The sequence below is a fragment of the Calonectris borealis genome, chromosome 1 (assembly GCF_964195595.1).
Source record: "Calonectris borealis chromosome 1, bCalBor7.hap1.2, whole genome shotgun sequence".
Classification (NCBI taxonomy): domain Eukaryota; kingdom Metazoa; phylum Chordata; class Aves; order Procellariiformes; family Procellariidae; genus Calonectris; species Calonectris borealis.
In genome coordinates this window covers 22,867,442-22,895,435 of record NC_134312.1, presented here as the reverse complement: position 1 = coordinate 22,895,435, position 27,994 = coordinate 22,867,442, and the positions used below count along the sequence as shown (strand labels likewise).

The following is a 27,994-nucleotide window of genomic DNA, read 5'->3' as shown; positions in this document are numbered from 1 at the left end:
CCTGCTGGCCCTGAAAATGGCAGGTGTGCAGCTGCTGCACAGACACCCTGCATTAATAACCACCACGCTTTAATCATAACATCACTCTTACTTTGCCCAGTTTGTGAATCACCTCTGTAGCCAAAAGCAGGGATGTTTTACCACTGAAAGAATGTCACTTAGCTGGAGGAGACACAACCTACTGAAGCTGAAAGAAGTGTATAACAGAGCTTTTTTTTTTTAAAGTCTGATTCCTCTTTCCCTCACGCATCAGTCTTGATGCATCAGCACCAAGTATCTTGGATGAGGCAAGTGTGAAAGTGGTAGCGTGCATCTTTTCTCCCTTCAAACCAACACCACTAGAGCTTCCCCGTACAGTACTAAATGAACCAACAGACAAAACATCAAACAAGCAAAAGCAAGCGTTTCCTCACATTGCACCACAGCCGCCCCCAGCACGGAGCTACCCGGGAGGAGCCAGAGCCAGGCAGCAGGACCCACGGGCAAGGTCTCACGATGGAAAAGAGCACACACCTCCCAGTTGCCACCCTTTTCCCTACTGGGAGCGAGGATAAGGCTAGGCCCATCTTTGCTTCTGTCGCCTCCCTGGAGTATAGAAAGCTTCATCTGCTCCCCGTTGGTAAGACTGCAGCAAGTGGAAAGCGAGCGACACAGGAGGGGATAATTAGAGAACCCCCCACCAGCCTCTTCAGCTAGGACCTGCTGAACAGGACAGCTGCTTCAGCTATTCCCCGTCCCCCTTCACACACAGACAGACACAAAGACCTGCTGCTGTGGGGATATGCACAGAGGTTGCATTTTTTCACCTGAATGGTCAGTAGGCCGATTTCAGCTTTGTATCTTTGGAGCTACTTGTGTCCTGCGGTTGATGTCTTCCACGCACATTTCCACAGCCACCTGAAAGGGCGCAGCACCACACTGAAGCCCGTCCATCGGTCAGAGCCAGAAAAGTGACACTTCTCCTGCAAATACTTAAAAACCCCTAAATCTTGCAATAAAATCAGTCTCAAAACACTCAAGTCTAAAAGTAAAGTTTATTTAGTTTTAGAAAGAAACAGGAAAATATGTACATGAGTATCTTAGAGTTACACAAGTGACAGTGCGTTGTTTCTTTTCCATGTGTAGTTCCCACTACTGCCTGGCACTTTGAGATAACTGGATGTATTTCTCAGTGCCTTTTGGATGTTTTACAACTCACACACAGAAAAACAGCTTCCGGTGGAAATCTGGGCAATATTAATCCACCTCAAAAATCAGTTTTTTAATTTGGTTCAGTATTCGGCATAGAGAAGACACATCATAAACATGACCTAGGCCAGCAGTATGCACGTAACGCTGGAGAACACCACAGCCCGAAAGGAGGCAGCTGCCTCCCGAGTGTGCGGGTGTGCAAACTGAGGCTGCCTGACTGAGCACTGCTTGATAGCTCACCGGCGGTGCAGCACGGCATCCGCCGGTGCAGCACGGCATCTGCCAGTCCCAGGGACACTATTTGACTACAGTATTTACAATTTTTTTTCTTCCACCTAAATGGCTTACCCAGCACTTCTTTGCAGACGCAGTTCCAAGCACAACCGAAGGGAACTTTGCCTGATGAAGGAAAACAGGACTGCACTCTGCTTCACACATGTACAATCAAAAATTATGGACCACTGATTGACAAAGTGTACAATCAGCAGACTATTCAGCTGGTACATTATCTGTATGGAATACAGCTTATCATATATACTTACTTTCGGTATGAATACAGGGTGTTTTTATTAATAGCTTTTTTTTTTTTTAAAGTAATGGTCATATTGATTTACCTGGCTCAGTTTGAAAGATTAAACTCTTTTTGCCACTAATTCAACATCTTTTCCACTTAACGGGTCTTTAATTCCCACGCAGAGGACAGCACTTCAAGCACAAGCGATGGTGCCTGATGTTAGGCCAGTGTTTGAGCGCCTTGCTGGACTGGGACTAAGGCCATCAGCTCCTTGCACAACTGAGCACTGGAGAGACGTTAAAAGAAAAGCAACACCACCACAAAAAAGTCAACTCACCACGCCTAACTGGACTCTGAATTTAGGTACTGACACTGAGGAGCCAGTCTCCCTGCATGTTCAGTAGGGCAGGGAAACTCATCCTTCCCTCTCTTAACCGATTACATATGGTAGGTAGAGAAACTAGTTTCCCTACATCAGCATTACACGCAGCTGCCCCTCAGTGGGAGGTATTTACTCCAACTGACCTTCTTGTTCAGAAAAATGTGTTAGATGGTGAAATTATCATGTATCTAGTTAACTAGTGTTTGTTCTCAGTAAAAATCCTGATTAATATGGAAAATAAATGCTTTCAACAGAAATGGTGGTTAAAATATTTTATTTTTTATATCATAGAACATACTGCTGTTTACTTTAAATCACTTCAGAGTAAAGGCACACATTGTTAAAAATACTTCAGATTTACCTCACATGTACAAATGCATAAAACAAATGTACATGTCACCAAAAAAATACAATATGGCTTCATAAGGTTGAGGCGGGGCTGGGACAATTCAACATATATTTAAATTTTACAGGATGCTGTTAACACTGAAAGGACTGACTAGAACAGAAAAGAATGGACGTAAAACACTGATTATGTTACATAAACAGTACAACACGTTGAGTATACAACATTGAGCATTCGTGTATGGATTCATAGGATTGTTAGTTCTGCAAATTCATCAGGCTTTCCAGTGCCACTGAGTAAACAGTGCATGCATATGATCTGCCAGTTTGCAACAGTGGGAAGATAAATTGCAAATTCTCCGTCCACAAACAGGCTCCTTGAAGAATCTGCTGATATGCTTTGTAAAAAAAGAGTGAAACAATAGACTTAAGGTATTAACTGGAGAGAAGAACTGAATAATGAACGGACAACTTACATGGTAATCACTTCTGGCTAAAAAGCATAAAACATTAAGTCTGCAAGAATGCTCCATGACAATCATTTAGCATTAGTCCCACCCAAGTTTAAGGCTCATATCTAAAATTTACCTTAGATTTGTTTTCCTTTGTGTAAAATTACCTGAGCACAGATATCAAAGATCTACAGAGCTTTTAAAAGATCTGCAGATACCTCAAAAATCTGTAGATAACTTAAAGCAAAACATCAATATATTGAATTCTACCAGCTAAAAATTCTTAAAAAAACAACCAACAGAACAATATTTTGGTAGGTCAGTAAAGCCAGGAGAATGAGCTTAAGCTTTTGCTTTCATCTTTTAAAAATGTACATGAAACGTAATAGAATTATTCAAATAGGACTGCTTATTGTAAACAATACATTAAACATTTAAAAAAAACAATCGGGAATCAAAATTCAGGCAGTCACTATAGTCTTCTATAAATAGTTTACAAATGCTGCTTTTCCTCTTGCTAGAGATGGCTGGTGGTTTCTTAAGCACTGATAGGTGGAAAATAAAAGGACCCGCCTCCACTGTACTCTATATTATCATTTACACTTTGTGTCCAAGAAGTGTGAATCGCTGCCATTCTCATTTGCTAAAGTTTATTCCCTGCACAACTGTAAGGCCCAGACCCAGAAAAGCACCTAGCATCGTCTTAAGAGCTCTGCAGGATCGCGTTAGATTTAATAGGTCTAAAGATAAACATGCACTTAAATGATTTGCTGCACTGGGACTCATAAAATTTTCAAAGTGCAAGGCAGAAAAGCATCAGGTTGCATGGACAGACCAGCTCCCAGCAAAGTCAATGCCATCACAGAGAGGAGCATTAGACCCTTAATTAAAAAAGCTTGAAAAAGACAACACTGCACAGAAGATACATGTACATACTTTCAGCAAACAATAGACAGTATGGGGCGATTTCCAACACAAGGCTTTGGAAATATTCTCCACTAGAAGCAGTTTGTTGATTTCATTGAACCAACGGAAAACAACAAAGAAACACAAAACACAACATCACCTTTTCCTCCTCCTGCCTCACACACTGGTTCCTATCTTTCATTCCCAAAAGAAATTAATACAGATAAAAACTTCACTTTAAGCGATGAGCAACTGTATATGAGCCTGAGGAGCAAATGGGACTCTTCCATTCAAATACATCAGGTTAAATAAAACTTTGATATGACAATTACAGTTATTTGTTTTGTTGAACTGGGACTAGCTGATTGCAGAGGGCACTTTACAATCATTGACAATCCTGTATAAAGGGTATCAAAAAAATTCCTATGAAATATGAACCTGGGATTAAAAAAAAAAAAAAAGACCGATGATGGATGGCTGTCCTGGATAATTAAGAAAGAAAATCACAGTAGTTTGAAGTACCCATAATTCTATGTATAAATAGTGGGTAATCCAAATAAAATGCTACAACTAATTTGAAAAACTAAATTGAACACTGCTTTTCTATTAAATAGATTAAAATATTAATCCACTGAGAAATTACATTGATAAATAAAATATTTTCATGTATCAAAAGCGAGGGGCAGGTATTATCGATTCCAGACTTCTTGTCCCAATAATGAAAGGTCCGAGGAACAAAAGTAAATTGTACAGTAGTTCTAGTCTCTTAAATTTACAATACTGAATCCAGCAGGATTTGGCTAAATAATACAGTTTAAATAAGCTAATCTAAAGGAACACAGTGTCCTGTAAACATCTGACACAAACCACATTGCATTCTTATGGTGTGGCTATACCTTCTCTATGCAGGAGAAAGACAACTCAACTGTTGGTGGTAACAAGGGACGCAATCTAAAGGCAACGTTCCTGTTCTTCAGTAAGGCTTGTAAAAAATTTGAGCAGTGTACGTATGACAGCCTGTACAATTCAGAAATTTTTGGAAAGCTCTTAAGTTTAAAAAAAGCCTAAATGTTTTAAGTATAAAACACACATTGAGAAGATGTCCTTCTAAACTATGTGTAAAAGTGTCTGGCACCAGAAACAACCACTAGGTATTACTATACCTAAGGAAAAAAAGCAAAGAATCACTCAAGATTCTTTGGAGCAGATGCAGCCAATTAGGTTACTTTGTGTTGTTCTGTTCCTCTGGAAAAGAAGTCATGAACATACACTCTTTAAGCTGTCTGTACTACATCATCAGTAATATATATTATATATACAGTATGCATATATATAATATATATATTTGTGTACATATTTCTTTTACCTCAATCTGGAATCATGTGGTTTCATGCAACACACTTACCAGGAATCAAACCTATTCATTAGATCATAGCTGGTGTAACTTTAGTATCAAATATTTTATTATACAGCGATTCAGCGTTGCTCAGCATCAATCATCTCTGACTAGAATCCTCATCTCCCTCTTCTTTCAGTCCAGCTCACATTTGTTGCCTCTATCACCCTTTTTCAGCCACCTTCCTCACATAGTACCTCCACTCGATGTTCAATGCTGAGACCTTATTTCTGTCAGCTTCTGAAGATAGCTCTGTGCTGCTGGCATCGAGAGAATAAACTGAACTGTCCTTTGACCTATTCGGTAGCAGCCATATCCCATCAGTCCAAAAACTGTTGCTTTTATGACAAATTTGAAAATCTTACTTGAAGCTGATGGAGGAGGCACACTGAAGCAAAAGATATAAAACAATGTTAACACCTGTATAGCTGGAAAGAACAGGCATTTTCCAAACAAAACAAAGATCTTTTCTCCCCTTCCCCCTTATAGTACAGGAGACTTTCAGGTAACATATATGTCATGAACAAACAATGTATTCTTTCATGTTCAAGGGCTACATCCAATTAAATAGTAACAACAACAATAAATAATAATAAAGCTTTTTCCACTTAGGTATGATGCCACTCTTAATGGCTAATGGACCTTGACTTGCTCATCACCCTATCAAAATAACTAAGACAACATCAAGACTTCTTGAAGAATACTAGCAGTAAATATTGTTTGTCGAACTGTTTATAATATGACTATGCATATCTCTGTGCAGAGACAAAAGTCAGAAGAACCACAGGACACAGCCTAAGTCCAACACCTGTACAGTCCACTCACTGTCATTCAGGGTAATGGAGGAAAACAGAGCTTGGATATTCTGGGTAACACGTGTCAGGGCCTGGTCAGGTTTGTGTGGCCAGAAGGGGTATGTCTGGAGCCAGGCTAGCCCCTGCACAGATTCGGGGGGTGTTTCAGCAAGGTGAACCCCTGGATACCAGGCAGGCTTACCAGCCTAGCTGCAGCTCCCAGCATGAGCATGCGGAGGCCAAGCCCCTGCAGTGCTCTTGGCCTCCAGAGCGGCACAGAGGACAGTGCAGACAAATCAGAGAGGCTTTGCATGAAGCCATCTCCAGTCTGGCAGGTATTGCTGGCTTTGAGGTCTTCACAGAGCCACTTGGAAGTATCTGCACTCGCCACCTGGAACCAGGAGGGCAGAAGACAACAGGCACACCAGGTCTACCCCTGCCTTCAAGCGGTCTTATTAACTTAGTGTATGAAGCAAACAGTCAATATTACCTTCAAAATAAAGCTGGCTTTGAAAGCACAGCAACATGCACGTGTAGCCCTGCACCTTCACTAACAGGCTCTGCAGTACCTCAGCTGGCCCTGCACCCACAGCATGCCTACACTGCAGCTCAGATAATCCTCTCACAGGGGATGGAGAGGTCTCTGCACGACGTTTCAAAAAAGCCACAAGTTCTTATTTTTTATATGCAGAAAATGTTTCTTATGTATTCAGAAGCAATCAGTTTCAGCAGTGCAAAAATATTATGGGCACACTCAAACCAGGTTAGATGCGCTGAGATTAGGATACAACTAGACTGAGTTTAGATCCATGTGCTGAAACTAGGGCAAAGTTATTACTGGTAAGATTTTTGCATATTAAGGGAATATACAGGAAGAGTTTTAGAAAACCATACACACTGAACAAAGGATGGGGTAAAGGCATCCCTTTATACCTTCTTACATGCTTCTCTGTCGCTTCTTGTCAATTCCAGTCCCTCAGCGCAATAGAAAAAAATCAATTCATAACAATCTGAAGCAAATAGTAAGGTCTGCTCAGAGTCAGGTTCAATGCATGAACTTAAACATTGGAAGTCTGAGAAATGTATGTTTCTATCCACATGATCTCCAAGGTCACTTTGCAACTTGTAAAACCTAACTAAATACCTGTAAGTCTTAAAAACTTTTCACTTTAGAGAGATGACAACCACTAACAGACAAAAAACTCCCGTAACTCTGCTCTCCAACTGCAGTGAAACAGCATGAGGGGTAAAAAAGTTTAACGAGAAATGAGTCTCAAATACAGTAATCTTATGAATCTTTGCTTCGTATTATTTTAGGAAGTCAAGTTAATGCAATATTAACGTCTTATGAAAGATACTGGTAATGATTCCACTTAATTATGGCACTGGCACGGTAAAGACAATCAAGTCAAAGAGCCTAAACTTTGATGAAAAAGACCCTCTATGTAAACTTGAAGACACATAGTCAAGGCTTTCAGCTATTCAGTTCTGTAATGTCAATGATGCAATCAACATCAACCATACAATTATACGGATTTGGGCAACCTCATTTTACGGCTTAATTGCAAGGGTGTAGAGGAATATGGATATCTAGTTTGTGACTCCAGGCGAGGCTTAGCCTGGAAAGAGAGACTTATAAATGGCTAGGCAGGGCTTCTGTACATTGCATTCTTGGTTCCAGACACCAAAAGTCTCTCTAAATCATATTTTAGATGCCTAAATACACCATTAAGGTGAGGCATGGTCTCTTCTGTTTTTCAGAGCCTCTGAAGAGATGGGCAAGGTGCTTACATAAACACAGTAAACAGATGTGAGAAGATAAAGTGCCAATATTTGAAAGGCTCTATTATTGTAAACCACGGCAGACCAGTACTACCAGGTCATACTATAATTCCTCCTACATTTCTCAAGTCCTGACCTTTGTAGCTTTATAGGATACACATAGTCTGAACATTTTGGTTCTTAAATTCCTTCTTTACAAAGCACATACAGCTATTTTAGTAGGTACTTCGGAACAAGAGTTCACCAGTTACGTGGCTTACATCAGCCCATATTTAGGTATACGTATTAAAATATGTTATTACTTATATATATATATACAGTTAAAAATGGGAGATGAGCAACTGTGATAGTAAGCTTGCCAGAGCCGGCAGTGTCCTGATACAACAAAAGTTTTGAATCCAACAGTTCATATTTACCTAAGCTAGACTGGAAGCCTGGTTTTGTTTTCACATCTTCTACAGCCCTCATTTGAATTCTTGTTTTAAAGGCCTTAAATGTGGATCAATGAATTTTCTTTCTAGACAAGGGCATCTTCTCATCTCTACTTCCCTCGATATCCAACTATTTACTTTATTTCCTTTGATATTTTCTTTTCCTTTGCTGTAAGCACAATCTGCAAGCACTGCACAGCAAGTCAGTGAGCTGACAGGGCAGGGATGACAGTAGTGATGTTTCTTCAAGCTGTGACAAACAACCAAAAAAACCCCAAACAAACCAATTATTGCTGTCTTTTAGCAAGAGACGCTGTTACGTCAACACGTAGGAAAGGATGACTGTTACCTCATTATTTGCTGGATGTTTAAGTCAGAGTTCCAGTTCTTTTCAATTCCAGGTACATGACCCATCCCAACAACACCAACTACAACAGCTGGGATATATTTTCTAGGTTCAGCTGAGAAAGAGAAATAGAGAGAAAGGAACACTTCAGTAAAAGAACTAATTTCAAGCTATAAATAAATAGGTAATGTGTGAGATTACAAAACTGAATTTTCCAAGAGGTAGGGACTCTTACTACTAGATATTAAAACTCTGTCACATACTAAAAGTTAATACTCATCTCACCTACTGCCTCTTATTTTCAAAGTCTGAAAAAAATCAGCACGGTTTCTGGATTTTCAGGAAATGTTTGTTTCAGTAAACAGACCTGGCCAGGGCTCATACTCCAGCCTCAGGGTGAGAGGCTCAGCAGATGCAAGCTAAATTAATTTCCTTCCTTCCCTGTGTGGGTCAATGTTTCTGTACTGCTTATCAGGAACAGCCCTGGTCTTTGCTGTCTCCTGAACAGAGCACTTTCTCCACCACTTTGGACAGGGGCAGCTGGCACATATCCAAACTGTGACAAGACCTGGGCTAAGAAGCAGAATGAACAATCGGAGAACAGCGCTCGAGACCACACCTGCCCCTGTTTAAGTTTACTGTTACAGACCTGGCCTCGGCAAGTAACAGCAAAACCCATACCATTCCTGTGCAGCAGCTAGCCAGTCACCATTAGACCACTGCAACACGTGCCGGCTCTCACCCTCACCTCCCATCTACCATCCAAATTGCACAACACCCAGTGGAAGCTAAAATGGTGTTCCTGAAAGTTTTGGCATTACCTCTCCCCCAATGAAAAAATGGCACCACGCCATGATAAAAATAATTCACAGAAAACTTTCTAATAGTTATCAGGCTGCTTTCCTATAGGGAAAATTATACAGAAATATAATACATAAATATAGAATGTGAGTAAGTTCCACTGTCTTGCTTTAAATATCCACCCTTGCTTTTTCCAGGAATAAGTAAAAAAGTTTGAAAAGCAGCACCTCCCCCAGGCCCTGAAATGAAACAAATCTGTATTGAAAACACTAGAACTATTATACACGTTTTCAAAATTGTTTCTTTGGACTTGCCTTTTCCCAGCCTATTCTAGGGTTGCTCTAAATCAGAGCTGCAACTACAACAGAGGCAGAGCACAGCACCTCAGCAGAATGGGCTGTCCACAGCACACCACATCCGCTCCAACCTCCACCTGTATGTTCCTGTCTGCTTCCGGGCAGGATTCAAAAATGACACCAGCAATGTTTAAAGCCCTGCCTGAAACTTAGTCCTGGAAAAAACTTTTATCCCTTTCTCAGAATATTTTGTGTGGAGTAAAGATAGAATGAAAAACTAAATGTGAAAGTTTCATTTGCAAGCTCTTTGGAAGAGTTCACCCAGACAAATAGTCAGACGAAGGCTAGGAACAAATCAGACCTAGTTTAGGAATATACCAGACCAAAACTGATGAGTGGTGTTCCTCACGGGTTGGTATTGGGACCAGCACTGTTTAACATTTTTGTCGGCAACATGGACAGTGGGATCGAGTGCACCCTCAACAAGTCTGCCGACAACACGAAGCTGTGTGGTGCAGTCGACACGCTGGAGGGAAGGAATGCCATCCAGAAGGACAAGCTTGAGAGGTGGGTCCGTGTGAACCTCATGAGGTTCAACAAGGCCAAGTGCAAGGTCCTGCACCTGGGCTGGGGCAATCCCAAGCACAAATACAGGCTGGGCAGAGGACAGACTGAGAGCAGCCCTGGGGAGAAGGACTTGGAAGTGTTGATTGATGAAAAGCTGGACATGAGCCAGCAATGTGCGCTCGCAGCCCAGGTGGCCAACCTTATCCTGGGCTGCATCAAAAGAAGCATGGCCAGCAGGTCTAGGGAGGTGATTCTGCCCCTCTACTCTGCTCTGGTGAGACCCCACCTGCAGTACTGCATCCAGCTCTGGGGTCCCCAACATAAGAAGGACATGGACCTGTTGGATCGAGTCCAGAGGAGGGCCACGAAGATGATCAGAGGGCTGGAGCACCTCTCCTATGAAGACAGGCTGAGACAGTTGGGGTTGTCCTGCCTGGAGAAGAGAAGGCTCCAGGGAGAACTTATAGCAGTCTTCCAGTACCTGAAGGGGGCCTACAGGAAAGCTAAAGAGGGACTTTTTACAAGGGCATGTAGTGATAGGACAAGGGGTAATGGCTTTAAACTGAAAGAGATAGATTTAGATTAGATATAAGGAAGAAATTCTTCACTATTAGGGTGGTCAGCCACGGGAACAGGTTACCCAGAGAAGTTGTGGATGCCCCATCCCTGGAAGTGTTCAAGGGCAGGTTGGATGGGGCTTCAAGCAACCTGGTTTAGTGGAAGGTGTCCCTGCCCATGGCAGGGGCGGGTTGGAACCAGGTGATCTTCCAATCCAAACCATTCTATGAGAAGTATATTTGAGTCCTGCAAATAGTCCATTTCCCCTTATTATGTCCCTACAATAGCAAATGATTTGGACAACAGTGATTTCTGCCCTATTTCTGCTCATTTGAATTGTGGGGTTTTGTATTTTACTATGAATCCTAAGTATATAATTTTCCTTTTTGGGCTCTTTTTGTTTTCTTTTTTTTTTTTTTTTTTTAAACTTTTTGCCACTCTGAGCATGAATACATAGAACAGATTATATACATATAATACAAATGCACAGCTTCTAAACAAAACTGTCTCTGGCATTGTCTCTTGTTAACTAAGAGACTGAGACACGTGACTATCAGTCAGGTAGTCCCTCACATTCTTGTCTTTTACGGTCCCATTTTCTACTTTAAGTCCTTCATAATGCATATGAACCCCTTCCAGTTTCATAGGCATTCACTAAACCAGTGATCCAGAAACTGAGCTTTTAAGAAGGTAAATTTAAAGGGAGGGCGGAGGGGAAGAGCAGGGGAATTGCTAAACACTTCCTCTTGTGGCTCATGACCCAGTCAGGAACAACAATAAAACTAAATTTTCAGCCTGCTCTTTGGACCAAGTAACTGTATGCATCTGTGCCTCTTCCAGCCATATCAACTGAGCTAAGAGAAAATACTGTGTGTTTAGACAAATTTTATGAAGGCAGCATTGAGGTAAGATTAGGCAAGGGAGATACAAGAACACAAGTGCAATCCCCTCACTATTTTTTCAATCACAAGACAGTCTGCATTGAAGTGACTACAAACAGTATCTTAAGACAGCAAGTAAGAGGTAACCCATACCTCCGTGTGCTTATATATAGGAAGGGCATGCAGATCACATACAGCAGCAAAATACTTCCAAAGGCTAGAGAAATGCAATTATTCTGTATGCTTATACCTTGCTGACACATGGAGAGTCACACATGTTTCAAGCAAGAAATGTGTTCCTGAGCAGCTAGTGATGACAATTAATTTGGTGAGGTAACAAGGTGGAAGTGAGATATTCTTTACTTCTAGGTGATTGCAACAAAAGAGTAATATCCCTTTTTAATTTTTTAAGCACTGTAATCTTATGTGACATGTGGCACACATGAATAGAACAAAACATCCCAGATTTCCTGAGAAGAACTGAACGTTGGACTAGTACAAAAAGAACACTTTGCTGGTTATGATATCTGCTTTAAAATAATTACTTTCTGAAGCTTGAGGTAGTTCTATCTGCTTTGCTGCTTGCTTCAGCATGTAGGTCAAGTAAATATCTCGTTCCGAGACAATTGTTCGATGAAGATCAGGAAATTCTCCAATCATTTCTGCCATCATCTGCTCCAGTAAATCCTTCTGTTTGCATTTCTCCACATCATCTTTACTGAAAGAAAGATAAGTTTTCTCAGTATCTGTAACGCTTTTAAAGCCCAATACAGACAAACCAATGAATAAAAACAATTGGGTATTATACACATTATTCACATAAACCTACTCTCTACAGTTCTCCTCCCCCAGTTCTCCTCTTCAAAAGCAAAACTCCCTAAACCTGTAAAACTGGATACCTAACAATGCCTCTACAGTGAGGGAAAGGGAAAGAAGAGGGGTCACTTGCCTCTAGGCAGTGCAACTGGATTTTCACCCTTCCCAGTTCAAAAGCTGACAACTCAACTGAGCAAAAGCACTAGGGCTTCAAAGGAAATAGTTATCATGGTGCCCCACTTTCAGTGTATATTAATAAGCTTGGAAAAGGCAACACAGAGCACCCCTGAGGAAGCAGATCTGATCACTGAACACACAGAGGCTCTATTTAAGGAACATAAAAAAAGCACACCGTAAGGCACAGTCTGAGGGGATGGAAAGAGTTCTGCAGGTTGCTAGTGTCAATCACAGGTCTTCAGCAGGGAAGTCAAAGTTATAAATCAATTCCCTGAACAGAAGAATAGGAAATGGGCAGGAAATAAACAAATAAAAGCTGCAGGAGTAGGTGTAATGAGCTTTTATTTTTTTTTTTATAGATGCTGCTAACCTTCTGTTTGCACCCACAGCTGTGGTACAGTCATAGTTTGTGGCAACAGAATCATCTGTTTTTGCATCACTGTCTACTGAAGAATGATGGAAACTAAAGAAAGGATGTTTGGCAAGATCAAAAGAACACTACAAATGTCAACAGGGACAACCAAAAGGAGAAATGCATTGCTAGCTTTCAACAGATCACAGAAAAGCTATCAGACTGACACAAATTTGATGCTGAACTATTACTCCATTTTCTGTAGAATCACATGTTGATGGCTGGGTGCACAATATCCCCCTCCCCCCAGCAACTTCCCAATTATAAACACCTTTCCTTTTCAACCCCTACCCAGACTTCCAGCTCGTACTAAAGTCAAACTGAAGAACTGAACAATTCACCCCAATAAACATATGGGATGCTTATTCATACCTGATTGGGTCAGATAAGAAGCAAAGGCCCCAGGCAAGCTTGACTTTTTGCCAGAAAGAAAGTGCAGCAATTGCTCTCTTAAATGTAACAGGGATGGGTCGGTCTCCAAGATGGAATTTGCAGAAAGGTACTTTACTGGCCTGAAAGAGAAGATACAAATCTTCTCATTTCATACTGCAGCACAGTACATCCTTATTAAGAGAATGTTTGTTTTGTGTTATACAAGGTATCTTAAAAAAGAGCAAGTAGTGTCATACTTCAACATCAAAAAAATATTTTTGCTTTGCAGTAAATAAAATTGCCAAAATACTACTTCATAAAGGAATACATCAGCTATAAGAGGCAGTAGGCATTACAGTAAAAACATTAAGTTGTAATGCCACCCTCTTGAGGTTACTTTTACCTAAACAGAAAGCTCCTGCTTATGACTACTTAAAGTGAACAGATGGGGCTCAATATCTATCTGGGTCTGAATGAAGTCTAAAGTGAAACAACTGTGGTCATTTTGCTTTTACGTAGGATTTGTCAGAATCACTAACCTATCAGTTTGTCATGGTAAAATATATTCAAGAAGCAGCTTATGAAACAAGAACTGATGCCAGATACCACACGACAATGCGAGGTAAGACTTTGCCGTAGCTTAGACTGACAAATTTGAGCACAGAACAGAATTCCCAGAAAACTCTTTCCTATGCATACCTGTTTAAAAATTTCAAACCACCACTTTAGAACAGGACAGAGCTAATATATTTTTTTTTTCTTTCCCATTTAAAATGGGAAACACTTAAAATGTTTCACTCCAGTCTGAAATGCTCAGGAAAAAAGCCTTGAAACAGTTTTCTCTTTATTAAGGATAAATACACCTAATTATTCCAGATTCTTTAACAGCTATGTTATCTCAGATTTCCTTACTAGTACCCAATTTACATAAAAATAGCAAGATACATTCTGCAAGGTGGATATATACAGTAAAAATAGTGTCTCAGTATTCCCAGACAAAAAAAAAAAAAAAGAGTAGCTGTCCAGCTACTATTTACTTCCCAGTATCACAGTTGCAGTAGTACAAAAGGGAATGTTAAAAGATCAGATAGGACTAACAGACCAGTTAGATATTTCACTTCACCAAACAATCTTTCTAGATGAGTATGTTAGATCTCATTAATGCTTTAGAGTTGGTGCTGTCAGGGTTTCAGGCTGTGAAAACCAACAGTGGGACCAGGATCCATATCCGGAATTAAAAAACAATTATTTAACAGGAACAAAATAAATAAATTATTAATTAAATGAAAACAAATGCCATCAGAAATATCATCAGGAAAACCTCTTATCATTTGAAGCCTTTTTGGAGTTGCTTTCATGCCACTTAGGGCTACAAACCTCTGTACTTTCGAGTATACTTTGAAGCCGAAGATCATTCTTACTACTTCACAGACTTCAGCACAAGTATGGCCAGAGTGCTCTTTTCTAGTCACTAACAAATGGTTTTATTTGTTTCGACTCTGGGAGCAAAAGGCCAGTAATTTGACCTCAGAAAAAACATTTCAAGTTCGCACCTCTTTGAAAGCCTCCCTGAATTCTCCTCCTGGGGCCATTCCCAGCTGTTCTGTGATGTGAGCAGAAACCTTCAGAAGCAGCATTTGCATCAATCCAGACATGACTCCGTTCTGGCAGAAGAGGGAGAAAAACATTAAAAAAAAAGAAAAATCAATAAGCTGTTGATTCTCAGAAGAATGCACCGTTCACAGTCATGAAAAAAACACTAATTATCTTAGTGAAGAAGCAGCACTGAAGCTACCTTTTGGAGCCAATTCACTGATCAATACAGCTCTTTTGTTTCAGTTTGTATCAGTTGTGAAGTAGCTTTTCACTTCAGTGTGCAGCCAAAATATTCTTCCTTTCAACAAAAATGTATGGCAGAGTTAAGAAAAGAAAGGAAGGCAGCCAGACTTAATTCAATCTATATTTACTCCACCTGCTTGAAGAAAGTGTCTGAATAACTGAATGGTAAAACAGCTCATACTGTGCATTTAATTTTTCTTGATCTATCTGGTTACAAAAAAAAAGGGACCACAAGAGTATATTCCATTGAATGTGCAGTGAATGCCACATTATAGAGATACTGAAAGGGAAATAGCTAGTGGTCTAATCAAACACTTCCACAATCCTGGGAAACACTAGGCTGGGAACTGGTTAGGTTAACAGACACAGAAACATAGAGAATCTAGCATTGTGCAAGAAATTGCTGTGCATGATTTCAGCACGTAGGACCTTAAAAAAGGCCTCACAGCCCCGAGTATGACTCACCCCCACAAGCTGACTGAAGGCCCCTCCTTGCACAGTCTATTACTTTTTGAACAGAGACCTAAAATCAAGTCTCTTCTTTTAAAAAGAAAAAAATTCTCCTATATATACTAATGCAAAATTTCCCTTCCCTATCCTTTTACAAAAAGGATGAAAAAACACCTCAAACAAATGCATTCAGAGTTGTTCCTTCTGTCTAGCTCTGGCTGTCCTCAACCAGTTATTTTTATGACTAAGACTCAGTGGCTGAGTGTCACCTGTCCCCAAGCGTAACCTGTACCTTGGTTACGCATCTCCTCCAATTTGGCATCAGTCCATACTCCTACCAAAAGGCATTCTCCCTTCCCTTACCAAAGATTAATTTCTTGCTGTATCACCAGCTTTGCACAACTGAAGATGAGGTTACACGGGATAGCTTGAGTTAATATAACTGCTTGAAGTTACCAGAGGAAGGTTCTGGTCTCTGTTCCTTGCCCCCAGGGCCATGCTCAAATGACCCACCCTGTGCCAGATCTGATGCTTGTGTGACCTCTCCAAAGGCTGTAGGCAGTTTCTGCAGTTAAGTGGACTCAAGAGTCACTGAGGACCAGAACTGGCAAAAAAGAGGGGCTATTTTCAACGGCAATTGATTACCTGCTTTATCATGCTACAAACTAGCAAGCACGGCAGAAAGACAGTGCTGGGCTCCTGGGGAGAGACTAGGAAGGAAGAGGGCAGTGAGAAAAAGGGTTTTCAGCATCCTTGAGATCCAGTCCAAAAGCCTGAGGGACAAGGGTTTCCAGAGGATCAGAAAAGATGCCCACAAAGAAAAGAAAACTAAGATATTGCAGCCTGAGGTTATTTCTGGCTGATCTCTCCTTCAGGATATTTGAAGTTGCGTTTTTACACTGTGACAGAAAGATTCATCCTGCTGGCTAACAGAGGGATGCATTTTTGAAGTGTGTCCGAGTCATTTGTGCTCTTAACCTGCATGAAACTCAGTGCCTGCCATATTTGCTCAGCATCAAGGAGATAAAAGGTGACAAACAGCCGCATGTAGCCGCAACCAGCAACAACTGGCCAGCCAGAAAGTGTTGGGGAATAAAGAGCAAAATGTACAAAAAATGATGGGAGCAAAACAGTAAAAGAGGTTATTATCAATACCAGATTATTCAATATCAGACAAAGGAAAGCTGACCACAAAATAACATTAAATCCTGAGTGGCTGGCAATAATTTCACAGATTAGATGCAACAGTCATAAGCACAAAGCAATGCACAAGTAGAAAGAAACTCAACTGCGCAGGCAGAGGGATGCAGAGCTATTAGCACACAGGAGAGAGAAAGCGAAATAGTGATTTTATCAGCCCAGTGTTCAACAGCAGTCAGAATGCAAGAAGAGTGAGAGGGATTACCAAGGAAAGGAACAAAATAGAAACATCAATGCGCTGCTGTACAATCGTGAGCAGACTCCCATTTTGAAAACAAGATACTTAAACTAGAAAATGTGCGAAGAAATGCCAAACATATGAGAAGAGATTAAACGTATTATATGCTCACGAGGCTTGGGAAAAGATGACTGAGGAAGATACACTCTATTGGACACCATGACTACCGTGGAGACAGTGAAAAGGACAGGAAGAGGGAGGAATACCCAGGCAAAGTATGACTGCAGGTTCAAATGCCTTTCCCCAGGCATCTGTTATTGGCAGTTGCCAGAGGGCTTCAGAAGCAGATAAATCTTCCACTGGACTCAGCACAGAAACGTTTGTACTATGTGTGGGAACACAGTCTAAGGAGGGGGCCTTGGGGCTACTCTTCAACTGTATAACAAGTCACAGATCCAGCACTAACTGCAGAACTGCAGGCAGAAACAAACGGTTTGTATTTTAGTCCTCTGGATTTCTTCTTTTCAAAACCCTAATTCCCATGGACACAGCCCTGTGCAAACACAGCCTTGTCACTTGGAGCCTGGAATCGGTTTTCCTACTGCTGCAAGTGCACTGGAGGTTACACTTCAAAGTGAAGCTAGCAAGTGACAGCAGCCTACTCGTTTCCATATGGATGTACCTGTTTTCTACCAATTCACATTATATTCCTCTTATTTAACAGGACAATCCTGTAGGTTACCCTAAACATGGAGGGCTGTATTACACAGTGCAAAACGAGAGCTTTTTCACTGGCCAGAAGCATTAAAAAACAACATTACAATATATTCCTGCACAGGTAACTTCAGCCTAAAGGAGTAGGTTAAAGTGAGGTTGAGCTAAGATTTTGCTGCCACCAGATCACTTTCTCTTCTGCCCCAGAACAAGGTTTCTCAATTCCTCTCTGTGTCAGGACTAGCAATCATACAGCCACGTAGGGACATGATGCAGCTAAAAAGCAAGCCCTGCTCAGACTGCCACGCGGCCATGGACACAGAAGGGACAGTGGAAACAGGAAACCAGGGGAGAAGATAAAACAAAACTTGTCTTACCAGTTTGGTTTAAGCCAACTGTTACTGTGCAGCTTCAGGTAATCCGTATCTGAGCCAGACACCAGTCTGCATAGTGTTGCTTTACTTAATGGAAAGCAAACAGGTAGTTCTCTGCAAACAACTGTAAGGGTTTTGAAATTCAAGAAGGGGCTGGAGGAGGGCTGTTTTTAACCTGCAACAGTTGCTTGATAAGCTGTGAATACCAGTGACACATTGCAAGTGTGTAATGGTTTCATATTAACACTCTGCTCAGTTTCCAACTTCAATTAAGAGCAATGAAATGCAATTTTACTGCTTAAGATTTATACAAGTGATTATAAAAAGTTTTCTTCTCCTAATTTGATAATCAAGGATGAAAGTTGTAAGTAGCTTTGACTTTTGGTGTAACTTTTGGGCCTGAATGCACGTTTCAGTGAGAGGGGACAACTGAAGCCATGACGGAGCAACTTACCAGTTGATTTGATTTTTACTAGAGAAAAACAAAGACACTATTGTTTAGCATGAGACAGTTGGACTGTTTTTCCTGGTTTTCCCTATATAACCCATGCTGCTACTGAATCAAAGGGGGAAGGTTGGGTTTTTTTTGGTTGAGACTACAGATGGAGAAATATATTATTTAAAAGGCACATTGTCCAACTTTTATTATTTGCATTATTCCTGGTGACAAAGGAGACTAAGACTGAGCTGTAACCATAGGAAGGATCTTTGTATTATTCTTTGGCTTTGGAGCGAACACAGTTTGTGCTTCCTACTGTCTGCATATAGATCACCTCAAGCCCTGGGAGGAGGTGCTAATTACAAAGCTGCTAACACGAATTTACATCACAGAGAAAAAAAGTCTGCTATTTTATTTTCATTGTCCTTTGCCTTTTAACATAGAAGCACAGCAAAAACTGTTGCATTTAGTTTTGATACTCAAAAAAAAGGCTTCTGTGCCTGTTTATGAGGTCAGAAGACCCCCAGCTATGCTGCTCTAGTTGTTGTGAACATGCATTCTTTTGGCTACATGCATCAGAACAATCCACCTTACCTAAAATAAACAGATGGATGCAGTAATTCATGCAATATGCAAGTGTTTTGCAATGTTCTTTCCTTTGATAGGACAGAAATAAAGAAAACAGGAAAGACACATTATTGCCTAACTCTATGAGTCAGAAAGCCTGCACTAAGACACTATATGCACGCGCGCGCGCACACACACACACGTAGACTAGCCCCTAGCCAGTGCAAGTGCTTCTGCATGGATGCAGGTTATATTCTTATGAGGGGTGCAATCCCGGAAATTCCCCAATTGCATCAATAAAACAGTTCCAATATATCATTACCACAAAACCAAAATAACAATCTATGAATTCGTTCATTCAGATGGACACTGGGAACTCTTTTTACTATTGACCGCATACTGCTATTCTAATCAAATGTCCTGTCATTTTTAAGTCAACTTTGTGCTGCTTCACTGTGCCTAGCTTAAAATTACTTAAATACAAGCTAACTGGGTGAAACTGAAAAAATACAGGACCACACTTGTTTTGCGCACACATCACAGACAGTGTCAAACTGCCAAATTAGTTATAACTTGAATGGAATCCCACAATTTTCAGTCCAGATTTTTCAAAAACCTCCCTTAAGGCCCACTGTCAATGAGAAACTACTCAAAAGACAAGTGGATGGGAATTAAAAAGAAAGAGCAACACACTAGGATGAAGAAGGAATGCAACTAAACAGATCATGACAGACAACACCAAAATTAAGTGCTCCTTAAATAGCTGTGATACAGATGCAGATTGATAATAATCATATTTAAGTGTACTAGTGGAGCATTACAATTACAAAGTTAAATTTGCATCCTGCACATGGAGCAACTGTTTAACCCGGGAGGATTCCTGCCTAGGTCAACAACTGCCCAAACAATCCTGTTGTGGAACAGAAGCCCTCAATACTCCAGCTGAAACCAAAATACCAAACCTAACTTTGCCGCTGTAATGGTACTCTCACCTAGGTGAACAGTATTAGGTTCCCAGCTGGTGGGAAGACTGGTTTTGGTTGTAACTTGACAAACTGCTCTTGACAGAAACCTTTAATTCTCACTGTGGGAATCATACCTGCTTTATAGCTTGCTGAAGTTTTTCCAGATTTATTTCTTTGGCTTCCTTTAGTAATGTCTTTTCATCCATTTTTAACATAGAAACTCTGTACTGGCATAGTTCCACCACAACTACATCAGGCTGCACTTCTTGTATTGTCTGAAAAACATGAATTTATTTACACCAGTTTAGGAAGGATTAAACAGAAATGCAGCCAATATCGATACTTTCAAGAGAAAAGGGACTTAAAAGCACATTCTAGCAATGATTTTCAATTAGAAGAACAGAGAAAGAGTAAACGACTTCTCCAAACAGCTATGTATCGAGAAAAACATTAAGGAAGATGACAGTGAAATGCTTTAGCTACTGAATGCTTTGGGACAGGAAGATGGAGAACAAATTGTGCGGGGGAGGAACTTGATGTTAAACTTTTCACATTCACGAAGTTCCTTTGACCATACTTTGCGATCATTTGCAATCTGAGTTAGAATAAGCTTTCTAAGAACCAGGGTTGATGATTCTGGCACAAGATTCCTCCCCCTCTAGCTCCTGGAGAATAAAGCCACTCTAAACTGCAGACTTTGCATGAGGTACAGTATGAAACAATTCCTACTTTCACTAGAGCTTCGGACCTATTTGTATCTTGTATTTCATTCTCAAGTTTGGGGCAGCATGGTTTTACAGCTCAGTATTACACACCTCGGGCACAGAGAAGCTGTAAACTGCAGTTTTGCTCTAGGCTTCACATCTTCTCAGCATGTCCCCATCACTCCGAGTATGCAACAACCACAGTGCGCACTGTCGGTGTGACGTGATGCTTTACTGTGACAGGCAGGGTAGGCTTCATTAGTGAGACTTCTACTTTCAACACTGGCACTGTATCTACATTTGTTGTTTAAGGGCAAATAAAAGTATTTGGGATGGGAGAGCAATGTATTGCATCAAAAAATTACTAAGATAATATGGCTGCCTCTTAGTTCATCCTACAGCGCTGTTAGCCCTCCAACAGCTAAGTTGAGAAAAACAGAGTCTGGAGGTTATAGCACAGAACCAAGCCAGAGAGTTGGACTTCACCCTTCTTATTGTTAAGTTGACAACATCATAAACATGCTGCTGAAGGACTTCCACTTAGTCCTTACCTTCACTACATCCTTTTTGCTGCTGTCACTGAAGTGGGCTGTTCCAACCACATATACTTTAGAACCATCCTCTGTGTTAAGCTCAGTCACAGTGCTTGGTAAATTAGGTTTTTTCTGCCTCTTCTTCATCTTCATCTCCAAAAGAATTTTAAATGCATCTGCATCAGCTATAAATGTAAAGAAAAATAGAAAAGAAAAGCACACATGACTCTAAAGTGCAGGTAAGTAAAACAGAAAATAAAAATGTCACCACTAGACAGCAGAGCAGAGCTAAAAGGCCATTGATTTACCACTGTAATCTTACATTCAATTCTGAGGCTACATCATTGAGAGTGCCACCACTGGAGAGGCTGCCTCCAAGCATGGGTCTCAGTCCAGGTTTCCTACCCTGTGGACACTGGGACAGGTTGTCCATGCAGTTCAGTAAGGGAAAGAGAGAAGCTGTGTGGCAAGTGAGGTGGATAGAGAAGCAAAGAATACTTAGAAAAGGTATACACCAAATTGAGAAAAAAAAAAAAAGAGGCATTTTTTTAATTCTAGAACAAAAGCATTCCCTTTTGGGATTTTATCTGTATAAACAATAGCAACACATGTACAATGGTGTATGCTGGTAAAATCACCTGCACATATTGGCACATATAGGATACCTACAGTACCAATCTTAGCCTTTTCTGTGATTAACACAACAGGGATCAGTATACAATTGAAAATTAAACCTTAAGAGGTATTCAAGTCAGGAAACTATCATTCTTCCCTGGTTTCAACCACAAACTATTTAAGACCAAAATGGTACAACATGAGTTCAGCCCATCTATGTCAAGCTTGCCATGGAAAACAAAAGATCTATCACAATTACTTGTTAAATGCAAATGCAGAAAGCCTCATTAATGGAGATAGAGAAGCTTCAGTTTTACATCAATAGGAAATATAGTAACTTTGAATGAGTCCTCTTTAAGCTGTAATTAATGCATCTTAGAAAAAAAAGCATCAAGTAGGAAAGCAGAGTTTTGTTTCCAACGAACTCTCTTTCTCTGGCAAGCTGCTGCACAAGTTAGCAGAGGTCTCAAGTGGTCCAGAACCCTGGAATAGGATCATAGTCCCAGGAAAAAAAAAGGTTAGTCAACAGTTTGCAGGCAGGATGTCAAAGATGCAGATACGTTACAGTCTCCTACCATACATTATTCGTTTCATGAACCTGGTTTAACTATGTGGCTCTGGCCTCAAATCTGTCCCACAAATACTTATCTCACAAGATTTTATGTAAAAAAAAAAAAAAACAAACCACAACCCAAAACAAAAGCCAGCCTCCAACATCCTTCTTAGTTAGCGTTTTAGCAGCCTACTACTTCACGGTCAATACCCAAGAACACAGTGTGTTGCAATCAGTACGGTCTGATCTAAGACCACATTGCTGCCAAAACAGATGGTGATGCTAAGGAGAAGGTAGGGAAAACATGACTGTAAAAGGAAGGAGAAGAGGTAGGGCTGTTGCATTTGTAGCACTCTCAGTCACATAATCGTAAAAGCAGCCATAGTAGATCAACCAAAATCAACCTAAGCAAACATCCTGCCTCCCACAGTGGTCAAAAGTGGGTACCTAAGGAAAATTATAGGAAATGGGGAAGTGTGCATGATACCTTCTCCAAATACTCTCCTAGCCTAAAGCCACTTATGGCTCAGATTACCCCAGCTGAAAGTGGTTTCTACGTATTCAGTAACCCTTAAAGGATTTCCTTCCTATTAATTTTCCAGCCTTCACCTCATACATATATCCAGAACTGGGCTGAATAACGTTTCATGTGAAGAAAAACTGCTATAACAGTGCAGCACCAGATGTTACCATTTAAGGACATGAGCAAGGAAAACATTCTCAGGAGCAGCTACAGTTTTTATTAAACCAACTTCTGTATCTGGAGAAAAAGGCAACACAAAAAATTAATCTGCTTCTTTAGGTCTAAATGCTTCTCCCATAGCTTTAGTCAAGGCTCTGTTTGCTCCTATGATTGTTATTTCTGAAAGCTGTGATCCCTAGGGATTATTCAGCAACTTCAGCATTACAGTAACATTGCTGTCACCCACTAATTCACCATAAGGTGGTTCAGAGCCTATTATTTGCCAGAAAGCACAATCTGAATGTTCCTGTTGTTCAAAATGAGAATTGTATACATCAACATCACAACAGTATATCAATAAACACAAAGCAAATCCTAAGAAGCCTTTGTTTTCTCCTCCTGAGAAAGAAATGTCTGTCATTATCTGACCCTTACCACTAAAAGGACTGATACTCTTCCTGCGCTTCACAAGACAATTTTGGCTGGAATACTTCTATTCCCACATTCTGCAGGCTTGGCCTTCATACCAAAATACTACCATGCTGGCATGGGCAAAGTATTCCACCTGGGATGACTGATTCGACATCATAAGACTAGATGCCAGAACACCAAAGCAAACATGTACTTATCCATCTCTGGTTTAGAGAGCAACAACCAAGCTTAAAACAATAGCTGAGTATATCTATTAAACCAAAACCCATTTACTTTCTTTTGAAAGCATGGCAGCAGAAAACTGACAATCGATTGCTCTTTCCAAATTTGGTTTATGCAATTGGACCTTTGTACAAATCATGAACAGATTAAGTCAGATACGACCTCATTCACATCTCCCTTTTGTGCTAACAGCCACATTCTTATTAAGTAAGGAAAAGGCATGGACATTTAGCTTAATATACTTCCAACGTGATACACCCTCCCCAGTCAAACCAGAAACATACAGATATTCTGCGATACACTTGAGGTTTCCTTTGGACCATCTTCTGGTGCATCAGAGCAGGACATTGGATCTGCAGCAGCCTGTATGAAACAAATTCAAAAGGAGGCTGGGAATTATAATGAAATGTTTAAATACATCTTTCCCCTTGTGAGTTTGCTCGATTTGAACATACATATAATATTCAAGCAAGTAAATAATTTAAGCAGTGTCAACAGTTCAAAACGTCTGTGGTTTTACAACTGTTTTTCTCCTAGCTGGGTAAGTATAAGAAAGAACATATTAAAAACTAACTATTTCATGCCTATTTCAAAAGATAGTATTTATACCTGACATGGAGCTTTTAAAAAAATCTGATTCTAGAATAAAAAGAACAAATTTATCTCTAACACTACTATAGCGTTTTCTGTGTTGGAAACTAAATGTGCAGTGGTTATTACAATACCATTGCCATTTATAAGATCGCATATTTGACTCAACTACCAGTCAGCGTTAGTCTGTCAGGAGTCTGACAAAGTTAATCAGCACTCACAAGAACACACATATACATTCAAGAAGAGTCTGCTCAAGTATTTTACTCTGTTAGAATAAGTGTAAGGTAATTAAACAATATGCATACCCAATCTTACAGAATTTATGTGTATGTTGACTTTATATACATCAGAAATCAAAGTCAAAAGGATGAAAAGCATCTGCATAGTTTTGTTCCCTAAAGGATCGGAAGTTAATTGAAAAGATTCCCAAAGACTGACCTTTAAATATTATCACTAGAAGCATATGAGGCAAGTCTTTGACTAACAAAATCTTTCTTATTTTTAACTAACAGGCAACTTTTAAAACCCGTGCATAGAATTCAAACAATCCCAGTCATTCAGCCTATGTCATCCAGGCTGGAGAGGCAGAGTTAGTGCAGAAAACAGAGACTTAGGAATCAGGGAAAGCTCAACTATAAACTATCTTTAGGCAACTACATTAATTCAAAGTTGAATCAGGATGACTATTGGGAGAATTTGGAATTCTTGAACAACATTAAGTCAAAAAGTTAGAGACAGGATGAGAATCCATCATCCTTCCAAATGAAAGGCAGTAGTAATGAGTCAGCAAGCAGGCAGCCAAACTCTCCTGAAGGATGTCAGCTTCTTAGCTAGAATGACTGGTTTATTTACTTTGTACTTAACCTGGTAAGATTTAAAACAGGACTGTACAAAGCACATCCAATTGTTAAGAGCTTTCAACAAGAGTAATTAATTTCTTCTAGCATTCCATTATGTCAAACAGTAATTTTCAGATAATAAATCCTGGGCGTCTTACCTTGCCCCACTGAATGTAAGGCAAAATTTATCATGCATTTCATGGAGTAAGACCAAAAAGTACAACAGCTCTACAGTGCAAAGTTTAAAACATTCACAGCAACACATCATCCTTTCACTACAAAGCAAAAGTCTGTTCACGGACAACTGTAAACTGCAATTACACCACAAATTGCAATTACATTCACAAATCTAACTTAACACCAGCTCAGCTTTTGATGACAACATATGGCTTGACTCTACTGCTTGCATATGTAACTCTAGTCACAAAAATATTTTGAAAAACGTATCCATCTGTAACATATGGAATTAATCCTGTCACTTATGCTGGCTTTGTCGTCATAACAACATTACAGCACTGCAGTGGGAAAAGCACTAAGCACCACATTAAGAGTACGCTTTTTTTTTTAAAATTAACTAACAGGACACAGGAACTAACATTCTTATATTTCCTAAGAAAAAAAATTTCCTGAGCTTCACTTATTACACTGGAAAAAGATTTTGATATATATGGATATGAAAGGAGAAGAAAAGGAACAGAAAGGGTACAAAAAAGCACCTCGGTTTAATTTGGCAAGGTACTTAACCTATGTACAGTGAGACCATTCATATACAATTTGTGTAATTTACTCACAAAACATTTTTTCCTCCCAAAGGTTTAAGCTCATAGGTTAGACAATTTTGTGCAATTCCTCACTTGCAAGTAAATAATACAAAAGACCCTTTTTAGCTTTTGCAACTGTAGGGAAAAGGACCCTGAAAAGAACAGCCTAAATGTGGCAGAACAACAGCACTTAGCCCCCAACCCCCCTACACCGGTAGTCTCCACCCCGACTTTGCAGGCCTTCCCTGAGGATGCGTGGAAGAACCTGGCTGATTCAGTCTTGACCTTCCCTGCAATTCTACTGACAAGAAAAGCAGCTCCAAGCCCTACCTCTGGCTGTTGCTCCTCTTGCATCCCTGCAGCGTAGGCTTATTTTCACCAACCACACAAGAACTGTAGGAAGTAAAAGGAATGGAAGAGAATTAAAAATTAATGGCATAACCCAGAATATTTAAGAACTGTGAGGAGCAGAAGAAAAAAAAAAAGCAGAGATGTCTCTACAATCTCTGACAAAAGTCGAAGTAATAAAAGCAGCAAACTGAAGATGCACAAATGCCATCTTTTCAACTCTGCTGCTGCTAAAAAAAAAAAACAAACAACAAACCCAAAAAAACAGAACAAAACAAAAAATGACAAAACATCAGTAGGCTAAAACTAGCCTGTCTCAATCCAGTTTTTGAGTTGGTTCCAAATCCAGAGCATAGTCCTGTTCTCACACACAGAGAAAATACCTTGATAAAAAAGAGTGGGTTTCATGGGAACTCAGAATTTGCTTTTTTTGCTGTCTTAGATTCTGCAAAAATGCCTTTTTTCCTCCAGATCACTCACAAGTCATTGAATATACAGGATGGCTGTCAAAAAGGTTTCAGCAATAGTAAAAATCTTACTCAACTAGACCAGTAGTTCTGTCTTGTCCAAACAAACTATGTCAAGACAGCTTTTAGGCAAATTTTAGGAATCATCTGTGTTTCTGGGACTTCACCGCTACAAGGAACAGGAGAGCAGTCATGGTCTTAATATTCAACTAGACAGCCACATGTATTGTTATCTGATCTGAATCATGTTATCATATATGTATTTACAAATATGCCAGGGTCAGAGCATCAGTAAGATCACGCCTGTGCAAAAAAACCTGGGAACTGGGTTTTCAAACCCTTAGCAAATGGTTTCCATGTCTTAGTTTTAAGACTACTTCTTCTACCCATATTTTTCAAGTCCAAAAGTTCTCCCTGAAGCTGGCAGAGTGCTATGATTCGACTTTGACAGTACTGCACAAGCTACTGAACGCATGACTAGTGCTCATTCTGCTCATTCTCATGCTATCCCACTAAAATCGAAGCACTCATAGAAGAAATTGCTGCTTCTTCACTGCAGTACTTTGGGTTATCGCCCGCTGACTTGTTTCACAGTACATGTGAACAGTGTTTTGTTTTATTTTATTAGACCGGAGAGCAGTCCTGACCAACTTATTCGCATAATATGTTTGCAGTCCTGCTCTGAGGAATGGAGGAACAAGTTAGGCTCCTGCCCTATGCCCAGGTGAGGCTGGGGAAAAGCTGGCTGGAGCCTGGGTGGCAGCATATTCCAGAACACAAAAAGCCCCCCCGCCTTCCCAAATGCAACAGTCGTCTTGACTCTGATTAGTGCTCTGCATCCTGGTTTCTAGCCTTTGTTTTCAAGTGAGTTGTTCTGCTTTCTAGCTTTGCTTAAAATATGTTCCCATAAAAAGAGCGCTCGCCTGGGCGGCATGAAGCATGCAAGTGTAATTCAGACAGCTGCCGCACCTCCCTCCGCGCATATGGAGGGACTTCAGCAATTCATGCCTTCACGTTGTCCACTGCTAGTGGTCAGCCAGCGAACCGCAGACCACAGTTGCGGGCTGGGCAAGCAAAACCCCAGAGTGACCAAGAGCCT

General features: G+C 40.3%; 1 protein-coding gene across 2 annotated transcripts; it reads right to left on the bottom strand.

The window, feature by feature from the left end:
• Positions 1-924: 924 nt before the first annotated feature.
• TRABD (TraB domain containing) lies at positions 925-26,893 on the bottom strand. 2 transcript variants are annotated; one of them, XM_075146488.1, is made up of 9 exons: positions 26,411-26,893; positions 24,171-24,249; positions 21,401-21,567; positions 20,280-20,420; positions 14,973-15,083; positions 13,420-13,559; positions 12,188-12,360; positions 8,543-8,654; positions 925-5,574 (listed from the first exon to the last, which is right to left on the bottom strand). In XM_075146488.1, the coding sequence occupies exons 1-9, from the start codon at positions 26,432-26,434 to the stop codon at positions 5,397-5,399; spliced, it is 1,125 nt and encodes a 374-aa protein (XP_075002589.1). In that variant the 5' UTR covers positions 26,435-26,893; the 3' UTR covers positions 925-5,396. The 2 variants fall into 2 exon arrangements, with proteins under 2 accessions (XP_075002589.1, XP_075002579.1); XM_075146478.1 differs by lacking the exon at positions 24,171-24,249.
• Between the last annotated feature and the right edge of the window lie 1,101 nt (positions 26,894-27,994).

Bases quoted from the DNA above. Each gene is read 5' to 3' on its own strand.
- TRABD (XM_075146478.1), bottom strand. From the start codon at position 26,519: ATGCCATTAATTTTTAATTCTCTTCCATTCCTTTTACTTCCTACAGTT. The intron at 8,655-12,187 runs GTAATTATTTTA...TCTCTTTCTCAG, and splicing joins ACTACCTCAAGCTTCAGAAA to CTGAACCTAGAAAATATATC. The intron at 5,575-8,542 runs GTAACAGTCATC...CTTTTGCTTCAG, and splicing joins AACATCCAGCAAATAATGAG to TGTGCCTCCTCCATCAGCTT.